General features: G+C 39.8%; 1 protein-coding gene across 6 annotated transcripts in view; it reads right to left on the bottom strand.

The window, feature by feature from the left end:
- The window catches only part of RGS22 (regulator of G protein signaling 22), a 139170-nt gene that overhangs the window by 96946 nt on the left and 19294 nt on the right, over positions 1 to 22930 (bottom strand). For 5 of the 6 annotated variants that reach the window (XM_055546529.1, XM_055546526.1, XM_055546527.1 and 2 more), the window contains exons 4-7: positions 12065 to 12286; positions 4910 to 4995; positions 4113 to 4281; positions 798 to 927 (exon numbers count right to left, since the gene is read on the bottom strand). In XM_055546529.1, the coding sequence (XP_055402504.1) occupies positions 798 to 927; positions 4113 to 4281; positions 4910 to 4995; positions 12065 to 12286 (607 nt within the window). The remainder of the gene's footprint in view (positions 1 to 797; positions 928 to 4112; positions 4282 to 4909; positions 4996 to 12064; positions 12287 to 22930) is intronic. The other variant, XM_055546528.1, reaches the window with a different exon arrangement.

Below are 22930 nucleotides of genomic sequence, written 5' to 3'. Positions count from 1 at the left end.
AAGGTAAGGTGAAGTCGCTCAGTCATGTCCGACTCTTTCCAACCCCACGGACTGTAGCTTACCAGGCTCCTCCATTTGTGGGATTTTCCAGGCAAGAATACTGGAGTGGGTTGCCATTTCCTTCTCCAGAGGATCTTCCCAACCCAGGGATCGAACCCAGGTCTCCCGCATTGTAGGCAGACGCTTTACCGTCTGAGCCACCAGGGAAGTCCTTTCTGGACCATTTCTGGAAGGTCCCCTTTATTTATGAAAAGTTTCTGTCACCTACCAAAGTTCATCCACCCACAGTAGAAATTTATCTGCTTTTCAAGGTGAAAAATAGTCTGAACTTAGTAGGATAACTCAAGTTCCATAAATCACTATTTACTTTTGGGAGGAGAGAAAGGTTGTACCCACTTTATTTCAAATTCTTAATAATAAGAATTTGTAAACTGTAATAGGAAATAATGATAAAGCAAATATTTATTGACTGTCTATCAGGTACCAAGCACTAAACATTTTATATATTCAGTATGTATGCATCATTAGTTTAACTTTACAGATGACAAAAGCAAGGTTACCAGAAGTGGAATAATTTGCAGAAGTCACAAACTAATAAGTATCAGAGTTGGGTTCTAAACCCCTCTTCTTTTCACTATACGAGGTTGTCTCTTAGAAAAGAGTAGAAAGTGGAGTTGCAGGAGATACCGGTTTTTTCCCTATCCACTAAGTATTGTATTGTAAGTTTAGAATAACAACAACAAAAGACATAAAAAGGAGTTCTGGGGTCATTCTTATCCTTGTTCTTTACTGCTTACCAGAAACAGATGAAACAACTGGTGATTCAATTTTGTCGTGGAATACACAAGATGGTAGTGAAAAGGTTGGTACTATTTGCTGACATTGTTTTGCTAAGGCAAACCAATCTTTTGTTTGAGTATAGGAGGCCTAGGAAGAAAGGGGCACATTTGTTTAACCAAGGTTAGCAGTATTCTTCCAATCTGGATAAATCATTATGGTAATAACTCAATTTGTATAGTACAATACGTAAAGGAAAAATTATGCTGTGAAAGAAAAGAATATTGTACATAGAAAAATTCATTAGCTGAGAATAATGGTAAGGAAATTTCAATTCAGATTATTTTCATATTAGATGATCAAAAGAAAAAAAAGGAGCCCAATACCCATCAAATTCTTCACTCCTCCACCGGAAGTACGCAACCCTACTTCCTGGATTCACTACAAATTCCCACCATCTAAGTTAACTTGGCAGTCTCCATAGCTCATCAGTCTTTGGATGCATCTTATGCCAGCTGCTCCCATTTACAACTTTCTCAATGATTTCACGCCCCCAGTTCCATCTGGTCAGGCTCAGTGTTTTTAACAACTCCTCCTTAATATAACAAAAACTTAACTCTCAGTAGCACTGGAAACCTGTCCACGTTGAACTTCCCCTTTACCTTAGATTCTATTTTCGCAACTTTGCTTGGATGGGATGCTTCCTGAAGGATGATTTCTGACTCACCCGCCCCTGGATAGAGTCTTCAGTTTTTCCTTTCTTTATGTACTCCTGAGTCAGCTGATCCAGTTCTCAACCTGACATGCAGCTTCAAAAGCCCCAGTCCTAAGAAACTCCATCTCAGATGCCCTGGGAAGATTCTTCTTCCCACTTTGTCCTCACCTACTTTTCTAGGATAATCCAACTTGTTCAACAGAAGCAGAGAAGGGAGTGTCCAGAATTACTCTCACTTTTCCTTTTTCCAACTAAGTCATCTTAGCCTAAGGAACACTTACAGAGGAGGCAAGGCTCAAATGGAATTATGGAGAATTAGCGGGGCAAGTCAGGCCACACAACAAGACCAAAGGCGAGAGAGAGAAACACCAGGTGCCATTGGTGTGGTACTGCCCCTTTTAGAAGTAAGGTAGATGCCGCTGCTAAGTCACTTCAGTCGTGTCCGACTCTGTGCGACCCCAGTAGCTTTGAATCTAATTTCCTTTTGTTTCTTCTTTTTCTTTCTCTAAAACCAAATCATTTACTACTAATTATATTCATTCAAAATATTTATTAAATGACTACTCTGTTCCAAGTTCTATCCTAAGCACTGAGAGGAGACCAAAATAATTAGGGAACTATCAAGGAATTAAGACCAACATACAAGAATCATTAAATTAATTATACAAAAAGATAAGAGAGCAGAAGATAGAGGAGAAAGAAGTAGTTAGCTAAATATAAAAACAGTTAACTATTCTACTTTATATTCTTAAAAGATGGGTTAATTGTTTGTGTTTAGATGGTACAACTGAAGACAAAGAAATATTACTAATTATCATAAGGATTAATACCTATCTATAGTCATGGTTTAATGATTTAACAGCCCCAAAAATTGAACACTCAAGCTCAAAGGCTATTAAAAAGAAATATATAATTCAGGTATTACTCAAGTTGACAGAAATGAGTTTTTTTCCATCACAGAAAATGGTAAAAGTAAAGTAGCTTGGATTTTTATTTTCTTATATTTGATTCAATTTACATGTAAGGAATCAGAACTTATTCCCCTAGATTGATTCTTTCCTTTGCATGTTTATGGACCTCTACCATTAGTATGTTTTTGACATCCCTAACATTATTGGAACACATATGTTAATAGAAAAAATAAATACTGAAAAATAAATATAAGAGAAAAGAAAAATGTGACTTTAGTACATCCCTGAGCATTATTCAGAGGAAATAATGGGACTGGCATACATTTTTTTTAACATTTTTGCCAAATATTGCTGATAGAACTGTCAAACTACAAAATTATATAGGAGCTTACACATGAAAAAAAAAAATGTTCAAAAAGATAGTATAAGGATATCCATTCCAACAGAGATGTTTTCCTCTTGAATGACATCTTTGATCAATTGGAAGTGCCTGCCTAGGAGGCTGTGTTGAAAGGAACTTAGAGCCAAGTCCTAGCTCAGCAGGAAAACTGCCATGATTGATTAGCAATGTCTGTCATGAATGGAAACTGGGACAAAGCAACACATGGGTAACATATTTGCAGTTCCTGGTTTTGCAAAGAATTGTATATTGGAAACCTGTTCCCAGAGAAAAGATTTGATAATTAGAAGGTAAAGAGAAGCAAGATAGTGACCCCAAAATATGCCATGACCTGGATTATTGTGAGCCGAGGGAGACCTCGACCCAGTAGACTCAAGAGAAACATTTACCTCTCCTTTAACTACCTAAATTCACCTAAAAGAATTTAGTTACAGGGTCAGGCTCAGAGAGAGCCAGTACCAGAGATGACTTTTATGTGAATGACTACCTACCTCTATGGCAGGCAAACATCTAATTAGCAAACATCTGGTCTTCTTATAGTCCTGTGACTTACCCTATTCCCCTCTGAAGCCCCAGGCCCCTATCCCATTCCCAAGCTCAGGACAGCTCAACTGCCCAACTTGTTTCAGGTCTCATATTCTTAAAGGGCTCCTGTACATAACTAAATTACCTTTTTGGTTTTGGTTTTTTGTTTTTTTTTTGCCTATAACTATCTTATGTCAATATTTTTTAATTAGACCAGCCAAAGAACCTACAAGGGTAGAAGAAAAAGGTTCCCTCCCTGATAAAGCCAAAGATCTAACATCAATTTTCACTATACTATGGTTCTCCAAAAGGACATCTGATTCTGGGTTAGATTTCTTCATACGTACTTATACTACCCAACAATCTCCAATTGTGGAGGGTAAATTTATACTTGGTAACAGTTAAACACTAATGCATTTAATTACTAAAAAATAATCTTGACAATATGGAGGAGAAGATCCAATTTATCATTGCTTTGTACAAATATTATAGATTCTAAATAATAAAAAAAATTGGAATGAACAATGAAAGCCTTACTTCCCATGTGACAGTGGGCATGCTCTTCAATTTTCCATTTTCCTTTGTACACATGACAATAATAATTCTAATTACATTTCAGGTGAAAGGGTGTAAGGCAAATAAGTCAGCATAAATCCAAAATAATTTCTGCTAAATCTACTTTGGAAGTATTTGAAAACATTTTCTTATTCAAATGAACATCATGTCTCTAAAAAGACAAGTTTCACCAAAGTGCCAAGTCACAAAGAAATACTCAAACTTTTACCTCGCCCAGAGAAATGTAGAACTTTTTCATAATTATAACATCATCTTCTTCAACAGGAGGAGGTGGTGGACTGGGTGGTTTTTTCAGGACCCAGGGTGAAAACTCTGTACCTAATATGATATTCATGCCTGATTCACTCCATCTTACTTGTGAAATCAATTTGGCTAACCTGTATTTCAGAAATCATATAAATTGAAATAAATTTCAAATATGGTAGAATTCAGAATAAAAACTAAAATTTTATTTTATGTATTCAAATCAATCTTCCCTCCTAGCTTTGCAGGATGAGTCTCTTAGGAGCTGCTAAAATTAATGGCTTATTCATAGGATCACTAATTAATTAATAATTATTCTGTTTTATTGTATTTTAGAAAAGAGTTGTTCTAAGAAAGGGTCAAATTTTAGTAAAATTTCAGACTGTTTAGGAACTTAAACTTTAAAAGTCAGGGAACATAAAAGAAAAACTTGGCCCTGTGCTAGAACATTCTGTCTTTTTTATGCCATTCATATTCATTTTTTATCACCCTGAATACAAATACCTTTACAGAAGTAGAAAAAAATTTAAATATAATGATCAAAGAAGCAGAATTGAAGTACATTTATTAGGTACTGTTTCTACGAAATCTCTTTGGAAATGTTAAGCAATTTTTACCAGTGCTCTATATTATACTACATAGTAACCAAAATACAAACTCCGATGGGGTTAAAGTACACAATTTTATTAAGAAAGTAAAGAAAAATGATTTTTGGTGAAAAAAATCATTTAAAATATATGTATATTTATGAGATTACAATACCTGTATTCAAAGTAACAATCACTTTCCAGAAATGTTGGAAGTCTTTCTTTTTTGACCCAGTGAATACCTTGTTCACGATTCAGACACTGTTAGAAGACAAGTGAAAAAGAAAGTATCACAGAAAATCACCTGTTAGGACAATGATGGTCTAATCACTAGAGCAATGTTACCTCTAGCTCTTATAGGGAGCCTGTCTCTACCTTCTATTTGGACAGGAGAAAGAGCCCCGAGTCTCAAGTTTGAAGCCACTTTGTCTGCTGGTACACTTCATTAATTCTCTCAACAAACCTATATCCGCTATCATCTACATGTTACAGACTACCAAACTGAATCCAGGAAACTTAAGTAACTTACTGAAAGAGGAAAAATGACCAAAAAAAAATTAATCAGTCTCATTATTTTCACAGATATAAAACAGGTTAAAAATAATCACAAAGAGGGGACTTCCCTGGTGGTCTAATGGCTAAGACCCTGAGCTCCCAATGGAGGATGAGATGGTTGGATGGCATCATCAGCTCAATGGACATGAGTCTGAGCAAACTCGGGGAGATAGTGAAGAACAGGGAAGCCTGGCATGCTCTAGACCATGGGGTGGCAAAGAATCAGACATGACTTAGCAACTGAACAAGTGCCAGAAGTTCAGGACTCTGTAGGAGGCCCCATAGGCATGAAAACTAAGGTTTCCACAGAACATGATTGAGATGGGGATGGAGTCAAGATGGCAGAATAGAAGGATGTGGAGTTCACCTCTCCCCACAAGTACATCAAGAATACATCTACAAATGGAGCAATTCTCAGAGTGCCTGCTGTACACTAGCAGAGGACCTTGGACACCTAAAAGGACAGGAAAAATCTTCACACAACTGGGTAGGACTTAAGAAAGAAAAAAAGAAACAGAATGGTACCTGCACCCCTGGTGGGGAGCTGAAGGATAGAAGAGGCTCCTGCACTCAGGGAAGCCCCCTCACCATTGGGCAGATCAGCTGGGACGGAGGAGGAGCTTCAGGAGCTTGGAGGAAAGCACAGCAACTGGTCTGTGACAGGTAGGCCAGATTAAGACCTACATGGATGTTCCATTCTGCAGCCCTGCATGCTCCAGCCTGAGTTGTTGTCTGCTGATGCGGAGAGGGGCTGGGTGCTGGAACATGGGGTTTGGAGAGTGGACACAGGGAGGAGACAGTTGTTGGCTGTGAAGAGACAGCCCACAAGGATGGGAGTAAGGAGCTCCACAACTGGGAATGTTCATGGAAGAAGCCTGGGCCGCCAAAGAAGCAGGGCACCATTGCTGAGTGACCCACAGGAGGGGGACTACCGCAATTTCAGTCCCCTTCCCCACGCACCCCTGTCTCCATGGATACTAGGAAGGGCACCTCCCAGAGCAGGCTCGCATGCTCTGCCCATCATCACCTCTGCCCCTGCCTACCTGGGCAGGGCACATGTGCTCTAGGGCAGCCTTCGGAGGAACATGTGCAGAGGTGGGGCTGAAACCACAGCTGAGCCCCAGGGGCCATGCAACTAAAACAGAAGAGCTGAAATCTCTCCTCATGGCCACAGGAGCTGCAGATTCACATACACCCTCACTGTCAGTGCTGTGAACTCAGTGCCTGCAGAATGTCCAAATGGATGAGCACTCACACAGCTCAGATGGGTCTAGTTTCAGCCACTGTGGGCTTTGTGGGCACGTTCACACAGAGACTGGGCTAGGTCAGAATCTGAGCTGCCTCCATAGCTAGCTACCACAGATGGTCCAGGTACACGACTACTGCAATCCTGGGACCTGACTTCGGTGGATTCACACAGGTGGCCTGGTGAAAACACAGGAGAAACACCAGGGCCAATTGCTGGCAAACCAACAGGTAAGTTGGAGGGCAGGGCGCTAAGAGCAGTTCCAACAACAGTGTAATTTGTGAGCCAGCACGACAGGTGAAAAGTAACACAATATTCACAGGTGAACAATTGCAGAGGAGGAAAACTCAGAGGCTTCTCTCACAAAGGGAGTGCTCCAATCTCACCTACTATGCACCATAGTAGAAAAATGAAGCCTGAAGTTAGGACAAGAGAGAAAATAATAAATATCAAAGCAGAAATATATGAAATAGAGACTAAAAAAATCAGTAATGAAGAGCCAGTTCTTTGAAAAGATAAAACTGATAAAACTGCTTTATTCAAACTCATCAATAAATAAGAGGTTCCAAATAAAATCAGAAAAGAGAAGTTACAACCAATATCACAGAAATAGAATCATAAGAGACTAGTATGAACAATTATTTGTCAACAACTGGACAATCTAGAAAAGATGGATAAATCCCTAAAAACAAAAAATCTTCTAAGACTCAATCATGAAGAAAGATAAAATCAATTACAGTGATTTAAAAAAAAAAAAAAAAAAAACTCCCAAAAAACAAAAGTGCAAGATCAGAAGCCTTCACAGGGGAATTCTACCAAACATTTAAAAAAAGTTAACACCTATCCTTCTCAAACTGTTTCAGAAAATTGAAGAGAAACACTTCCAAACTCACCCTACAAGACCAGCATTACCCTGATACCAAAACCAAAAAGAAAGAAAGATAGATAATTACAGACCAATATACCTGATAACAAAAGATGCAAACAGATCCAATAAAACATAATGGCTGGGACTTCCATGGTGATACAATGGATAGAAATCCGCCTTCCAATGCAGTGGACCTAAGTTTGATCCCTGGTCTGAGAGGATTCCACATTTTGCAGAGCAACTAAGCCTGTGCCCCACAACTACTGAGCCTGCACTCTAGGGCCCACATGCCACAACCACTGAACTCACATGTTACAACCACCAAAGCCTACATGCCTAGAGCCTGTGCCCTGCAACAAGAGAAACCACCATATGAGAAGTCCACACATCTCAACGAAGAGTAACCCTGCTCCACAGCAAACAGAGAATGACCGCATGTAGCAACAAAGACCCAGTGCAGCCAGAAATAAATTAATAAATAAAAACATAACGGCTGAATTCAACACCACATTAAAAGAATAATAAATCAGATCAAGTGGGATTTATTCCAGAGATGCAAGGATGGTTCAATATTGACAAATCAATGTGATACATATTAAAAAATTAATAAAAATCATACGATCATCTCAATAGATACAGAAAAAGCATTTGACAAAATTCAACATCCATTTATGATTAAAGAAATTCTCAACAAAGTGGGCAGAGAGGGAACATATGTTAACATAATAAAGGCCAGGTGACAACCCACAGCTAACATCATAGTTGGTGGTGAAAAACTGAAAAATTTTCCTCTAAGATCAGGAACAAGAGAAGGATATCCACTCTTAACCACTTTTGTTCAACATGATGTTCAAACTCCTAGCCACAGCAATCAGGCAAGAAAAAAAAAGAAAGACATTCAAACTGGAAAAAAAGAAGTAAAACAGTCACTATTTGCAGATGACATGACACTATATATAGAAAACCCTAAAGACTACGAAACCTGGAGTAGGAAATGGCAACCCATTCCAGTATTCTTGCCTGGAAAGTTCCATGGATAGAAGAGCCTGGTAAGCTGCAGTCCATGGGGTCACAAAGAGTCAGACATGACTGAGTACAAAGACTACCAAAAATTATTAAAACAAATGAATCTGGTAAAGTTGCAGGATATAAAATTAATATACAGAAATATGTTGCATTTCTACACTCTAATAACGAACCACCAGAAAGAAAAATTAAGAAAACAATCACATTTATGACTGCATCAAAAAGAATAAAATACACAAGAATAAATTTAACTAAGGAGGTGAAAGACCTGTAGCCTGAAAACTATAAGATATTGATGAAAGAATTAAAGATAAACAAATAAATGGAAAGATACACCATGCTTGTGGCTGGGAAGAATTATTATTGTTAAAATGTACATTCTACAAATTATTCTAAAGATTCAATACAATCCCTAGCAAAACACTCATGGCATTTTCCCCAGAACTAGACTAATCCTACAATTTGTATGCCAATGCAGGAGATGTAAGTTTGATCCCTGGGGAGGGAAGATCCCCTGGAGTAGGAAATGGCAACCAGTTCCAGTATGCTTGCCTGGGAAACTCCACGGACAGAGGAGGCTAGCTAAAGACCATGGGGTCGCAGAGAGCCGGACATCACTGTGTGACTGAGCACAGACACACACGCACAAAGAGTTTATATAAAACCACAAAAGACCCCAAATATCCAAAGCAATCTTAAGAAAGAACAACAAAGCAGGAGGTATTATGTTCCCTGATTTCAAACCATACTGCTGCTGCTGCTAAGTCACTTCAGTCGTGTCCGACTCTGTGTAACCCCATGGACCGCAGCCCACCAGGCTCCTCCGTCCCTGGGATTCTCCAGGCAAGAACACTGGAGTGGGTTGCCATTTCCCTCTCCAACGCATGACAGTGAAAAGTAAACCTATATTAATTAAAGCAGGATGCTACTGCAAGCCCTGAGGGGCTCTCACTCCTGGCGCCTAGCACCCAGCCACATGCTGGCTGGGCGTGACCCTCTCCAGGGACAGTGCCAGATAGGGAGTGTGACTGGGGTGGTACACCTGTCAAACTGTAACACGGCTGTCCTAAGGCGAGCTCAGGGAGGACAGAAACCTCCCATGGAGCAGAAGGGTAAAGCTCGCTTAATCTTGATTTTTAATACGAATACAGACCATGAAAGCAGGGCCTCATGATCCTTTTGACCTTCAGGATTTTAAGCAGGAGCTCTCAGAAAAGTTACCACAGGGATAACTGGTTTGTGGCAGCCAAGCATTCATAGCGAGATCACTTTTTGATCCTTCAATGTCAGCTCTTCCTATCATTATCATTGTCAAAAAAAAAAAAAAACAGACATATAGAGCAATGGAACAGAATAGGGAGCCCAGAAATAAATCCACAGTTCTGTGGTCAATTAATCTATGACAAAAGAGACAAGACTATACAATGGGGGAAAGACAGTCTCTTCAATAAACAGTGCTTAAAAAACTGGACAGCTATAAGCAAAAGAATAAAACTAGACCACTTTCTTACAGCATATACGAAAATAAACTCAAATGGATTTAAAGACTTAAATGTAAGACCTGAATTCATAAAACTCCTAAAAGAAAACATAGGCAATATGCTCTCTGAAACTGATCTTAGCAACATTTTTATTTTGGATCTGTCCCCTCAGACAAGGGCAACAGGTAAGCAAACGGAACTACATCAAACTAAAAAGTCTTGTACAGTGAAAGAAACAGTCAACAAAACAAAAAGGCAACTTCCTGAATGAAAGAAGCCTTTTGCAAATGATACATCTGATAAGGGCTTAATATCCAAAATATATGAAGAACTCATACAACTTAACAGCAAAAAAAAAAAAAAATCCAATTTTAAAAATTGGTTAAGGAACTTAGGACACATTTTTCCAGATAAGACATACAGATGGCCAACAGGCACATGAAAAGATGCTTAAGATCACTAATTGTAAGGGAAATGCAAATCAAAACCACAATGAGATATCATCTCACACCTGTCAGAATGGCTATTTTCAAAAAGACAACAAAGTATTGGTGAGAATATGGCGAAAAGGGAACTCTTGTGCACTGTTGGTGGGAATGTAAACTGGTGCAACCAGCTATGAAAAAGAGCATGGAGTTTCCTCAAAAATTACAACTAGAACCACTATATGATCCAGCAATTCCACCTCTGGGTCTTTATCTGAAGAAAAGAAAAACTCAAATTAAAAAAGATATAGGAACCCCAAGTTCACTGTATCATTATTTACAGTAACCAAGATAGGAAAGCAACCTAAATATCCATTGATAGATGAATGGATAGAGAAGATGAGCCATTACTCAGCCACAAATAAGAATGAAATCTTGCCATTTGCAACAATCATGGATGGACCTAAAGGGTATATTATGCCAAGTGAAATTTAAACAGAGAAAGACAAATGTGATATGATTTCACTTATATGTGGAATCTAAAAACCAACAAACTAACAAACATAACACTACAGAAACAGAGTCATAGAGAACCAGTGGTTGCAGAGTGGCGGGGACGGGGGAATGGGCAAGATAGGTGAAGGGAATTAAGTGGTACAATCTTCTAGTTATAAAACAAGTCTCAGGGATGCAATGCACAGCGTAGGGAACTTAGTCAATAACACTGTGATAACTCTGTAATAGTGACAGATGATAAGTAGACTTACTGTGGTTCTCATTTCACAATGTGTAAAAATATCCAATCATTGTGCTATACACCTGAAACTAATATAATAATTAAAAAATAGAAATCTTAATTCCCAACTGCTCGACAGAACTCACTGAAATAAATTCACTGTACAGGCATAACTTATTCCATTGTGCTTTGCTTTATTGTGCCTCACAGATACTTTGTTCTTTACCAACTGAAGGTTAGGGGCATCCCAGTGGCAAGCAAGTCCAGCTGCACCATTTTTCCCACAGTATTTGCTCACTTCATGTCTCTGTGTCACATTTGGGTAACTACGATCTTTCAGTTTTTCATTATTACTACATCTGTTATGGTGATCTGTGATCAGTTATTTTTGATGTTACTACAAAGACTTGTTGAAAGCTCAGATGATGGTTAGTATTTTTTAGCAACAAAGTATTTTTTAATCAAAGTATGTACATTGTTTCCTAAGACACAATGCTATGGTACACTTAATAGGCTACAGTGTAGTGTAAACATAATTTTTATATGCACTGGGAAAACAAAATAATCGTGTGATTTGCTTTATCACAATATTCACTTTATTGTAGTGGTCTGGAGCCAACCTGCAATATATCCAAGATATGTCTATATACTCATACTTTCTAGAATACACCTAAACTATAAAGGATATATATATATATATATATATATATATATATATATATATATACTGCCCAAAATTAACTGTACTTTCTAAATATTCAAAGTAAATTACATGAACTTTCTCATACTGATAATAAAATATCAAGAAACTGCTAAACTGGTCATTTCATATGAATAAGATGATACCGTTACTGACAAATACTTTGTATGTAAGTACAATAAAATTTAATAAATACAGTTAAACTTTAGAAAGGGACGCCCAAGGAATCTGATGATAATTTCATTTAATGCTTTATTTATCCAGTAAGATGTAACTTAAATATACTTTCTTACCATGATATTGTAGTTGACATTAATGGTCTCATCTTCATGAGGGGTGTTCACTTGAACAGGTTTAACATCACTCTTTCCTTTCCTTACAACATCATAGATAGGATTTCGAGGTCGCTGGTTTAGTACAATTTTTTTCAACTGCTTTTCCAGAAGTTGTGGAGCATTGTTAACTACTTCAAAAACTCCATAGACCACATTAAATCTAACTGCCTCTGAAAAGGTCTGCAAAATAAATTTGTGGAAATGTCTTAAAAACTGGAAACTCACTGCTCCAAGACGACGTGATACTTACATGTATGCATATATACTTACACAAAGTTCTGTATTCTTAATAGTTACATCTTTCCTCTTAGGAGCTTGGAAATCTTTTGACTATAGGTAAGGGAACCCACTGAAGCCTTCCTTCCAAATGTACTTACGCCATAAGTGTCAGGATATATTATGGCAGAAATTTCCTTTGCATATACCTCTTATCTCTAGAAAAGATTGAGGGTAGGAGGAAAAGGGGCAACAGAGGATAAGATGGTTGGATGGTTATCATCGACTCAATGGACATGAGTTTCAGGAACTCCAGGAGATGGTGGAGGACAGGGAAGCCTGGCATGCTGCAGCCCATGGGGTCACATAGAGTCGGACACGACTGAACAACTGAACAACAACTTATCTCTGTGCTTCTTTGGAACTAGAAAGAAATACACCCTCGTCTCTGTGAAGCAATGCTATTCTCTTAGAAGGGGGGTGGATTACTAGGGAAGAATGAATCAGAGAAGATGTAACACTCCTGTTGTCTCTTTCATCCCCAGGAGCCATGAAAGCTAAGTCTCCCTCTCCCAAAAGGAGAAAATTAAATACAATGTGTTCTTCATTTAAGACTATTTCAACACCATTCCATTCACTGTGACAAAAAAAGAGAGAGAGAGAGTGAAAGACAACATTTCTGAGCTTTTCTCTGTAATTACTAAATGCTGCCAACTTTTATTTAAAGTCAGTCAGTTACAGTCAGGAGTCTTGAATTTTAATACCAGCTTGCCAATAAGTAGCTCTGTGACTTCGGGTAAATCACTCCATAGCAAGTATATGGTGGACTGTCTGTGTCTTTTCTCATTTTGCCCTCCAAAGGGACCTCTAGAATCAGATCCCTTTTTCATAACATTAATTTATTTTAGGACACCTTCAATGAACTGCATACTCATGTAGTAAGTGTACTGAGGAGAGCGTCAATTCTGCCAAGTTTTACTAGGAGATTGCTAGATACACTATTAGTTAAAATGTAGTAAATAGCAGGATGTTATAAAATTGGAGTTACAAATATATGTGTATATGTACAAATACTTATTATGTGTTTATATGTTTGTGTGTGTGTGTATATACACACACACACACATATATATATATATATGAGTAACTTTCCTGGTGGCTCAGAGCTAAAGAATCTGCCTGTAATGTATGAGATGCAGGTTCAATCCCTGGGTCAGGAAGATCCCCTGGAGAAGGAAATGGCAACTCACTCCAGTATTGTTGCCTGGGAAATCCCACGGACAGAAGAGCCTGGCAGGCTACTGCCCATGGGGTCGTGAAAGAGTCAGACACGACTGAGTGACTTAACAACAATATATATGTGTATGTATATGTGCCGTGCTGTATACTTAGTCAGTCGTGTCCAACTCTTTGCGACCCCATGGATTGTAGCCTGCCAGCTCCTCTGTCCAAGAGGATTCTCCAGACAAGAATATTGGAGTGGGTTGCCATGCCCTTCTCCAGGGGATCTTCCCAACCCAGGGATAGAACCCAGGCTTACCACACTGCAGGTGGATTCTTAACCACCTGAGCCGCCAGGGAAGCCCAAGCATAATGGAGTGGGTAGCCTATCCCTTCTCCAGGGGAATTCCCGACCCAGGAATCAAACTGGGATCTCCTGCATTGCAGGCGGATTCTTTACCAGCTGAGCTACCAGGGAAGCCTGTGTATGTATATACACAGACATATTTTTTAATGAAGACTCATCCTACAGCCAGATGGCATCTGAGGAAGATCCTGAAGATGCCTCCTCCGATGGACACAGCTACATATAGAAAAGGTTCTTTGTAAAGAAGCCTAAAAACAAAATAAAAAAAGCCTAAAAGCTGACTGAGTGGTGACTACACATTGGGCAAACAAGATGAAAATCACATCAAACAGGTAGGAGAAGCTGGGACACAAACTCACCATAAACCCCAGCCCTGGAGCAGCCACCCCTGTAACTCAAAACCCAAAGCAGCCCCCTGAGGAGCAGAGGGCTCAAACCCCACACCAGGCACCCCAACTTTTAAGACCTGCATCTGAGAAACGAGCCCCATTTTGAAAATCAAAGAGCTCACATCTCAACTGAAATGTGACACAAGAGAGAGGGGTCCTACAGTCAGTCCATAACATGAAATCATATTTAACTAAAGCTAGCCCTTGAAATCCTTGAAAACTGTCATAAAGTATAGTGTTGTTTTAACTTTCAAGTTAGCACTGGACACGGATTAACAGACTGGTTCCAAATAAGGAAAGGAGTACGTTAAGGCTGTATATTATCTCCCTTAAGCTTATTTACCTTATATGCAGAGTACATCATGAGAAATGCTGGGCTGGAGGAAGCACAAACTGGAATCAAGACTGCCAGGAGAAATACCAATAACCTCAGATATGCAGATGACACCACCCTTATGGCAGAAAGTGAAGAAGAACTAAAGAGCCTCTTGATGAAAGTGAAAGAGGAGAGTGAAAAAGTTGGCTTAAAGCTCAATATTCTGAAAACTAAGATCATGGCACCTGGTCCCATCACTTCATGGCAAATAGATGGGGAAACAGTGGAAACAGTGACAGATTTTATTTTGGGGGGCTCCAAAAATCACTGCAGATGGCGACTGCAGCCATGAAATTAAAAGATGCTTACTCCTTGGAAGAAAATTTATGACCACTCTAGACAGCATATTAAAAAGCAGAGATATTACTTTGCCAACAAAGGTCCATCTAGTCAAGGCTATGGTTTTTCCAGTGGTCATGTATAGATGTGAGTGCTGGACGGTGAAGAAAGCTGAGTGCTGAAGAATTGATGCTTTTGAACTGTGGTGTTGGAGAAGACTCTTGAGAGTCTCTTGGACTGCAAGGAGATCCAACCAGTCCATCCTAAAGGAGATCAGTCCTGAATATTCATTGGAAGGACTGATGCCGAAGCTGAAACTCCAGTACTTTGGCCACATGATGTGAAGAAATGACTCATTTGAAAAGACCCTAATGCTGGGAAAGATTTAAGGTGGGAAGAGAAGGGGACGACAGAGGATGGGAGGTTGGGATGGCATCACTGACTCGATGGGCATGAGTTTGAGTAAACTCCGGGAGTTGGTGATGGACAGGGAGGCCTGGTGTGCTGTAGTCCATGGGGTCGCAAAGAGTCGGACACGACTGAGCAACTGAACTGAACTGAACTTTCAAGGAAGTCATCATTGTGAATTTTTCCTCTGACATTAAAATGTGTCATTAATTCTTCAGTTAGGGACCAGATAAAGCAGTGGGCTTGTGTTTAAAGCTCACATTATACATGTATGTTCGACACTAGGGTCACCCTCAGTGTGAGACGACAGCTATGCTAAGAGGCAGGAAGCTCAGAGTCACCGAGCGAATGGTCGAGTCCCCTCCTCCGTCTCAGACCCCCTAGGGGATGTTCACAGACTAGTCTATGTGTGTTTGTAAATGGCTACACAGAGTCACCCTCACTCTTTAAATCACCCTCACTCACTCTGCAGAGCACAAATAATTCATTTTGAGTGACAACACCTGTGTAAGTCCATTTCAACACATAATTTAACTACAACAGAAGTATTTACAAAGTGGACTGATGGCACAGGGGGATTTGTCAAGAATCTTTAGGAAATTAAGGACATTGACCCTCCTGAGACCCCCAGAGTCCTTGAGGAGAGGCAGCCTGATGCTTTGGTTATCAGAGACCGCCTCAGACCAGGGCCCAAGGTTGGCCCCAAAAGGACACTGGGCTGGAGTGCCCACAGCTCAGTGTGGCCTCCTGCACCCTCTTGTCCTTCCCTGGTGGCTCAGACAAGAAAGAATTTGCCTGCAGTGCGGGAGACCTGGGTTGGGAAGATCTCTTGGAGGAGGACATGGCAACCCACTCCAGTATTCTTGCCTGGAGAATCCCATGGGCAGAGGAGCCTGGTGGGCTACAGTCCACGGGGTTGCAAAGAAATCAGACACAACTGAGCGACTAAGCACAGAAGCATCACATAAAGAAAGCTGAGTCTGGAAGAATAAACAGGCATTCATATCAGGCAGACAAGGGAGAGGAGGGAACTCAGCAAGAGAAACAGTGAGTGTATCAAGATATTTGCACAAACAATAGGCAAGGAGTGCCAGACAACAGGGTACCTTTGAGGACCTGCAAGCAGTTTGCCACTGCTGAAGCAGAATACCCAAGGGGAGAATAACAGGACGGAAACCTGGAGACAAAGGCAGAGGACGAGCTCACCAAGAACTTTCTATTTATGCCGTAACTCTCTACATCGTCTCTCAAATCGGTGATTCCTGGAGTGTGTCCCTGGACCAGCAGCAGCATCAGCATCACCTAGGAATCTGTTAGAAATGCAGATTCTAGGGTTCTCACCTCATAATCAGAAATTCTGGGGGTGGGTCCCAATATTCTGTGTTTAACCAGCTCACAGATGATTCTGATGCATGCTCAAGTGTGAGAACCATTGCTTTAGAATGATGGGGAGCCACTGGAGAGGTTTTAGCTGGGACAGGGGGCAGGGTGCAGGGTGAGACAGAATCCAGGTTAAGCAAACTTCAAAGCCCACGTGCTGGTTGCTGCTTCATGCTGACTTCCATGTGTGCTCACATGCATGGAGGGGCTGGCCATCGAGGATCTACATGTAGGAGAAAGAACCCTGGGCTGTAGTCCCCGAAGTCCTGTTGTCTGCTTAAAAGGAATCTTTCTCACATATCATGTCCTCTGTTGTTACCATTTCTAAGCTTATCTACAAAATTCCTCAAATTAGTTTAGCATGTGACAATAAAAGACATGCAAAGTGGGGGGGACAGAAATGAACGATGGAGGAAGACTCTCTCCCAGAAAGCTGAGTAGGCTGATTTAGAGAACACTCAGCTTTTAATCATATGATAGGAAAAAATCTTCAGTTTGAGCCTCAAACTCAATCCTCTGCAAGCTGTTACGGACTGCGCTTTTCCTTACTTAATTTTCTTATTTCAAGAGTATCATTTTCCAAATGTTCTAAAACGAATTGACCTGAAGGTGGTGAAAGCTAACTTTGTAGTACCAGTCATCCATGTGCGAAAAATATTTTCACAGAAAAAGCAAGTGCATGAAAATATTTTTACCACAATAAATTGCTGGTTCCACATTTCTTTGAAAAGAGGAGGGGGGAAAAAAAAACCTGTGAATAATTAGTGATGTGCTTAAACTGCCAGCCAAGCACCACTGAAACTTACCGGGTGCCAAATTATTTAGCTGAACAGTATTTAAATTAAAAACTAATGACTAGGTTAATTTAATACATGTTCATCTCTGCTCCAACTCTGTCTCTACTAATTGAGCTCCAAAGCTATATTTAAAACATGCATCTTAGTCAGTGAATGAGAAACATCTGACTGCTTGAATGTAACAAGTCAGTTACCAATAACAAGTTCTTTTAATCTAAGTTTTATTGTCATTTTAGATGTTTAACCATAAACTATTTACTGGACATATTCACCAGTGGGAGGGAACGAATCATGTGCCACATAAAATGCATAGAAAATATCCTTAGTTAATAAAATGAGTTACATTATGTAATTTCAGTGCTTTATGTTTGAGCTACAAGGCTTATCAAAACATCCATTGGAACAAATGCTGAACTAAGCAGTACTATCTAGGGCTCCATCAATACCTTGAAAAATCAGTCTCTGAGTATTTAAATTTTGGCAGAGGAAGACCCAAGTTATTCATCTCTCCTTCATCGCACTCATTTCCCAAATCCATTGTCTCTTTCTCTCTCTCCTTTTACTCAACCATCTAACATATAGCTCCTTCATAAAGCTGCAAGAAATTATAATAGCTTACAGATTTTAAAGAAGTGTGGAGAATCATTCCAAAAAAAGAAGTTATGGTAAAATTCCAAAGGCACATAGCTAAGCATGGTCTGGCAAACACATGACATACCTATCCTTGCAAGGAGGGTATAGAACAGGCCACCCCTTCAGCTTCTGCAAACCATAAATGTCACAAACATTCTAAACCACCCACAGAGGACCAACCTAAATCTGTATGTGGGCTCATCTACTCAATCCCACAACAGTCACTGAGCATAAAACACACAAAATAAAACCAAAAGGGGGGAAAAAAGTGTTTTCACACTATAGCATAGAAGAAAATTTAATAAGCAAACACTTGTCCATAAAGAGTTGACAGCAAAAAAAAAAACCTTCCCAGACACTAAATGAAAACAATATCTGAATGTAATCCTGGCACCAGAACAAACAGAATGAAGTTATGAAAGCTGGGATGTGGAAAGTGCCACACTCATTTATAATAGCAGCAACTGTCCTGGATTCCCCTCATCAAAAAATAACATGGAGGCAGGCCACCAGCCATCAATTTCTGGATCTTACAATGTGTCCCAAGGGTGTAATGATGTAATGGAAAGAAATGGTGTAGCAGACAGAGAGCCTCATCCCAAGGCCCATTTGTGCCACAACCCACTTATGGGACTGGGGGCATTTCACCACAGATGTGGAGAAGGTCTCAGAAATCTAGATGACCTAAGAGCTCTTTTAGATCGAGAACATTGTTACATGTATCTATACTGTCAGGCTTAGACTGTTGGGTTTTTCTTTTGGGTTTTGTTTTTTTTTTTTGGAGGGTGGAGGTGGTAGAGGAGGGGAAGCAGAAGAAGATTAGAAGGTTTATTTATTTAGTTCAAGGATTTTATGTGGAAGGTGTAAAAATTTAAAAAAAAATCATCCTCAAGAAGTTTCGGGAGATATAGAAGAAAGGGATCTATCCTGGCCCCAGAAAATTGACAGTGTAATTTCTAGGATTAAGAAAAAACAAAACGAAAAACAGAGTAGAAGAAATTAATCAAATTTTCTTTACCTGAAAAAGTCTAATCTCACACCCAATATGTATATCCCCTATAAAATATTTCCCCAAATGATTACCTATACCTGAATATCTTAATCACAGAGAGTTTAGTCCTTCACTAGCCAGCCCACTCTATGGTTAGAAAACCATCTTTAAACATCTTTCTTCTAGTGAGTGAAAATCAATTTCCTCATAAATGCTGGCCCTGGTTCTGCCCTCAAGCTTCACAGAAACTCTTAACCCTTCTTCCTCAGTCACATCTTCAACTATTTAGAAAGAGCTGCTTCATTACAACATTTCTACTCATTCCCAAACCAGGTCCAGTACTCACTCATCTTTCACCCCTCACTCATTTGACGTAGTTTCCATAGCATTCATTGACCAAGTCTTCCCGAGTCTGGTTTGGCAGAGCAACTCAACATATGGCACCAAGAATACAACACAATATTCCACATGCGGTCTGACAATTCAATCTGATGCAACAAAAAAACACAAACATTAATGAGTGCCTTCTAGGCTCCAGACTAGTATTGTTCTCGATCTCAACTCTATTTCTATTAATGCACCCTAAAAACACATTAGCTTTGCTTATTTTAGCCCATATTCTAGACTACCATGACAAAAATGAGACTAGACTCTGTTATCCAAACGGTGAGTCTACTCCTCTCCTGCCACTTCTACAGTCACTGCAGTGCAGGAGGACCAGTTTCTGAGCCATGTGGACCTGCGTGGACCCTGTCACTCACCAGCTGAGTAAGCTGGAAAAACACCAGTTCACTTGCAATGTTTCATCCAGGTCTCTGATAAATAATAATTTTTAAAAGTCAAAGCCAATGACAGATTTGTGTGGAACAGATTATTCTCTAGAATGACAATAATCCATCAAGCCAACTAAAGCGTGACTGTCCCTCATGTCGCAGGAACGGAAGATGAGATGGGCTGATTAGTGAAGGAAAAGGAGAGAGAAGCACTAAATCTGTGCCAGGTACTTAAGACATATGACCTCATTTCGTAACAGTCTTGCAAGACGGTTCTACTGTTTCCATAAAGAAAGGTATTGAGGAACTTAGTAATTAAGGAATATACCAGCGATCACATGGGCAATGAGTGAAGCAGCTGAGGTCACACAGTCCTGTCTCTCTGCTCTTCCAGCCATTAACCTGGGAGATGAGCACAGGAACAGTGCATGCGGCCAAGGTGGGCGAGGGCGGCTAGGGACGGGAGGACAGAGCGCACAGGATGACATGAGTATGAAGCTAGAGGTAAAGCTAGAAAGGTTATATTGAGGCCAAATTGCAAAGGGTCCATATTAAGGAGTTTGGACTTCCAAGTTGGACTATTAAGAGTCAACCCCTACTAGCTATGATTAGCGAAATATCTGAGAATGAATTTCACAGATGATGATAGGGCTCTGAAGACAAATACAGCAGCATAAGTGGAGCATGTATTGTTTAGACAGGGTTGGGAGGGAAGGCTTTCTGGACAGAGTGATTTAAATCCGAGAGAAAGTGATACAAATATCTCGGGGGAGAGCCCTCCAGGCTGAGAGGCCCTGAGTGCAGTTACCACAGTCACGTTTGAGAAACGTAAAAGGCCAAGTTTTCCAGCTAGCCTGGAAAAGGATTAACAAGCAAAAGAGGCATAGAAATAAAGCCCCAGAGATGGCAAGAGCCAGATTATACAGGGTTTTGTATTTTATTCTTAGTGTAACGAGGAGCCACTAGACAAAGTTTTGAGCAGGAAGTAAGATGGCTCAATTTATTATCATTATTGTCATTCACTGAAATCATAATACATTAAATTTACAGTTCCCTAAAGTACCGATTCATAACTATCCAAAAGAGAGAGGGGGAAAATAAAAAAGGCAGAGAGCGTGAGATTCGTTTGGCTCACTAATTCTCAGTAAGCCCATGCTGGCTTCTAATTCTTAGTTAAGTGCTCATAAACCAAACATTACTAATCTGTTCTAGAATCTTGCCAGTAACTTGGTCTGAGAATCCATTGTTCCTTCTCCTCCCTGCCCCCAGATGCTTTTTGAAAACCTGTGATATTTCCCCTTCTCCCATCTTGCAGCATGAAGCATGAGTAGTTAATAGGCAGACTGTATAGTACCAAATGTAAATGCAAAGGGACAAGATTCAGAGAGGGAGTGAGACAGAGAGACAGTGAATATAAAATAAAAGCAGAGGATTTGGAGAGACAGAAAAGAAGGAGAAGTGGCCCAGGTGGGCTGCATGGGATACAGCCCATGCAGGGGCGACCATGAAGGGATCAAACTACCTGAGGGATAAAAAACATTATTGCATAGAGTTCAAAAGAAACCACACGAAGTCATTTTCAACTAAAGCCTTGAAACAAGCGTACACGAAAAGGTTATGTCTGTTCTAACTGGATGGCAGGATTTGGGCTGAACTCTTCTTACATTTGAAGTTAATTTCCTATACTATTGTTATATTTCTTCTATAATTTAAGATAGATCTTTTTTTAATAAAGAAGAGAATTAGGTGGGGGGGGTTATTTTCTAGGCCAAGTAAAAGTCTATATAATCATAAATCTCAAGACAATGAAATGTACATTTTAATAAACTGAAATCAGACCCAACAGAAAGACTTTTCTTTCTAAAACTTCATTAAAATGTATTTTTTTGGTTTTTTTTGGAGGCAGAATGGAGAATGCAGAGCCTAGAGGAAAGACTGCATAATCCAGAAGAATAAAATTCTCACAATAATTTTGTGGCTCTGCTGGGTATTTTATAACACACAATTGGACGATGAAAGGTGAAGAGTCAGACCACAGAGGAAGCTGTCGGAGTGTCCTGTAACATGGCTCAAGCCTGTTGCCGGAAAGGGAGAGCGTGGCTTAGTGTCTCAGCCTGACCCCCACGATGGTTTCAGAGACCCAGCATGCCCCATGGAGGAGAAAACACAAATTCTTTTTGAAAAAAAGGAAACAAAACAAATAAACATGTGAGCATAGTACATACATATGCACAAAAATTAATCTAGGCAAAAAAAAAAAAAATACATCTAGTACTTTCCCTTCAAAATACATTTTCTGTAGTCAGGCTTTAAGACATTGCTCATTTTAGGGCCCAATCCCTTTAAAATTACCTGAGACTTTTTTATATTTCACATTTTCCCTAGTAAGTATTTGAATGAAACAGTTTCCATTAAGCATAATACAAATCTTTTTTTTTTTTTTTAACTTTACAATATTGTACTGGTTTTGCCATATATCAAAATGAATCTGCCACAGGTATACATGTGCTCCCCATCCTGAACCCTCCTCCCTCCTCCCTCCTCATACCATCCCTCTGGGTCGTCCCAGTGCACCAGCCCCAAGCATCCAGTATTGGGCATCGAACCTGGACTGGTGACTCGTTTCATATATGATATTATACATATTTCAATGCCATTCTCCCAAATCATCCCACCCTCTCCCTCTCCCACAGAGTCAAAAAGACTGTTCTATACATCAGTGTCTCTTTTGTTGTCTCGTATACAGGGTTATTGTTACCATCTTTCTAAATTCCATATATATGCGTTAGTATACTGGATTGGTGTTTTTCCTTCTGGCTTACTTCACTCTGTATAATAGGCTCCAGTTTCATCCACCTCATTAGAACTGATTCAAATGTATTCTTTTTAATGGCTGAGTAATATCTTTCCTTCATCTGACATCGCTGATGAACTCTGTTTCTACACAACAGTACCAGTGTTTTTATGCATGCCCATTTCACTTTTCCTAAACCG

This window comes from Bubalus kerabau, chromosome 14 (genome assembly GCF_029407905.1).
Source record: "Bubalus kerabau isolate K-KA32 ecotype Philippines breed swamp buffalo chromosome 14, PCC_UOA_SB_1v2, whole genome shotgun sequence".
Taxonomy (NCBI): domain Eukaryota; kingdom Metazoa; phylum Chordata; class Mammalia; order Artiodactyla; family Bovidae; genus Bubalus; species Bubalus kerabau.
This window is presented reverse-complemented; position numbering and strand designations above follow the sequence as displayed.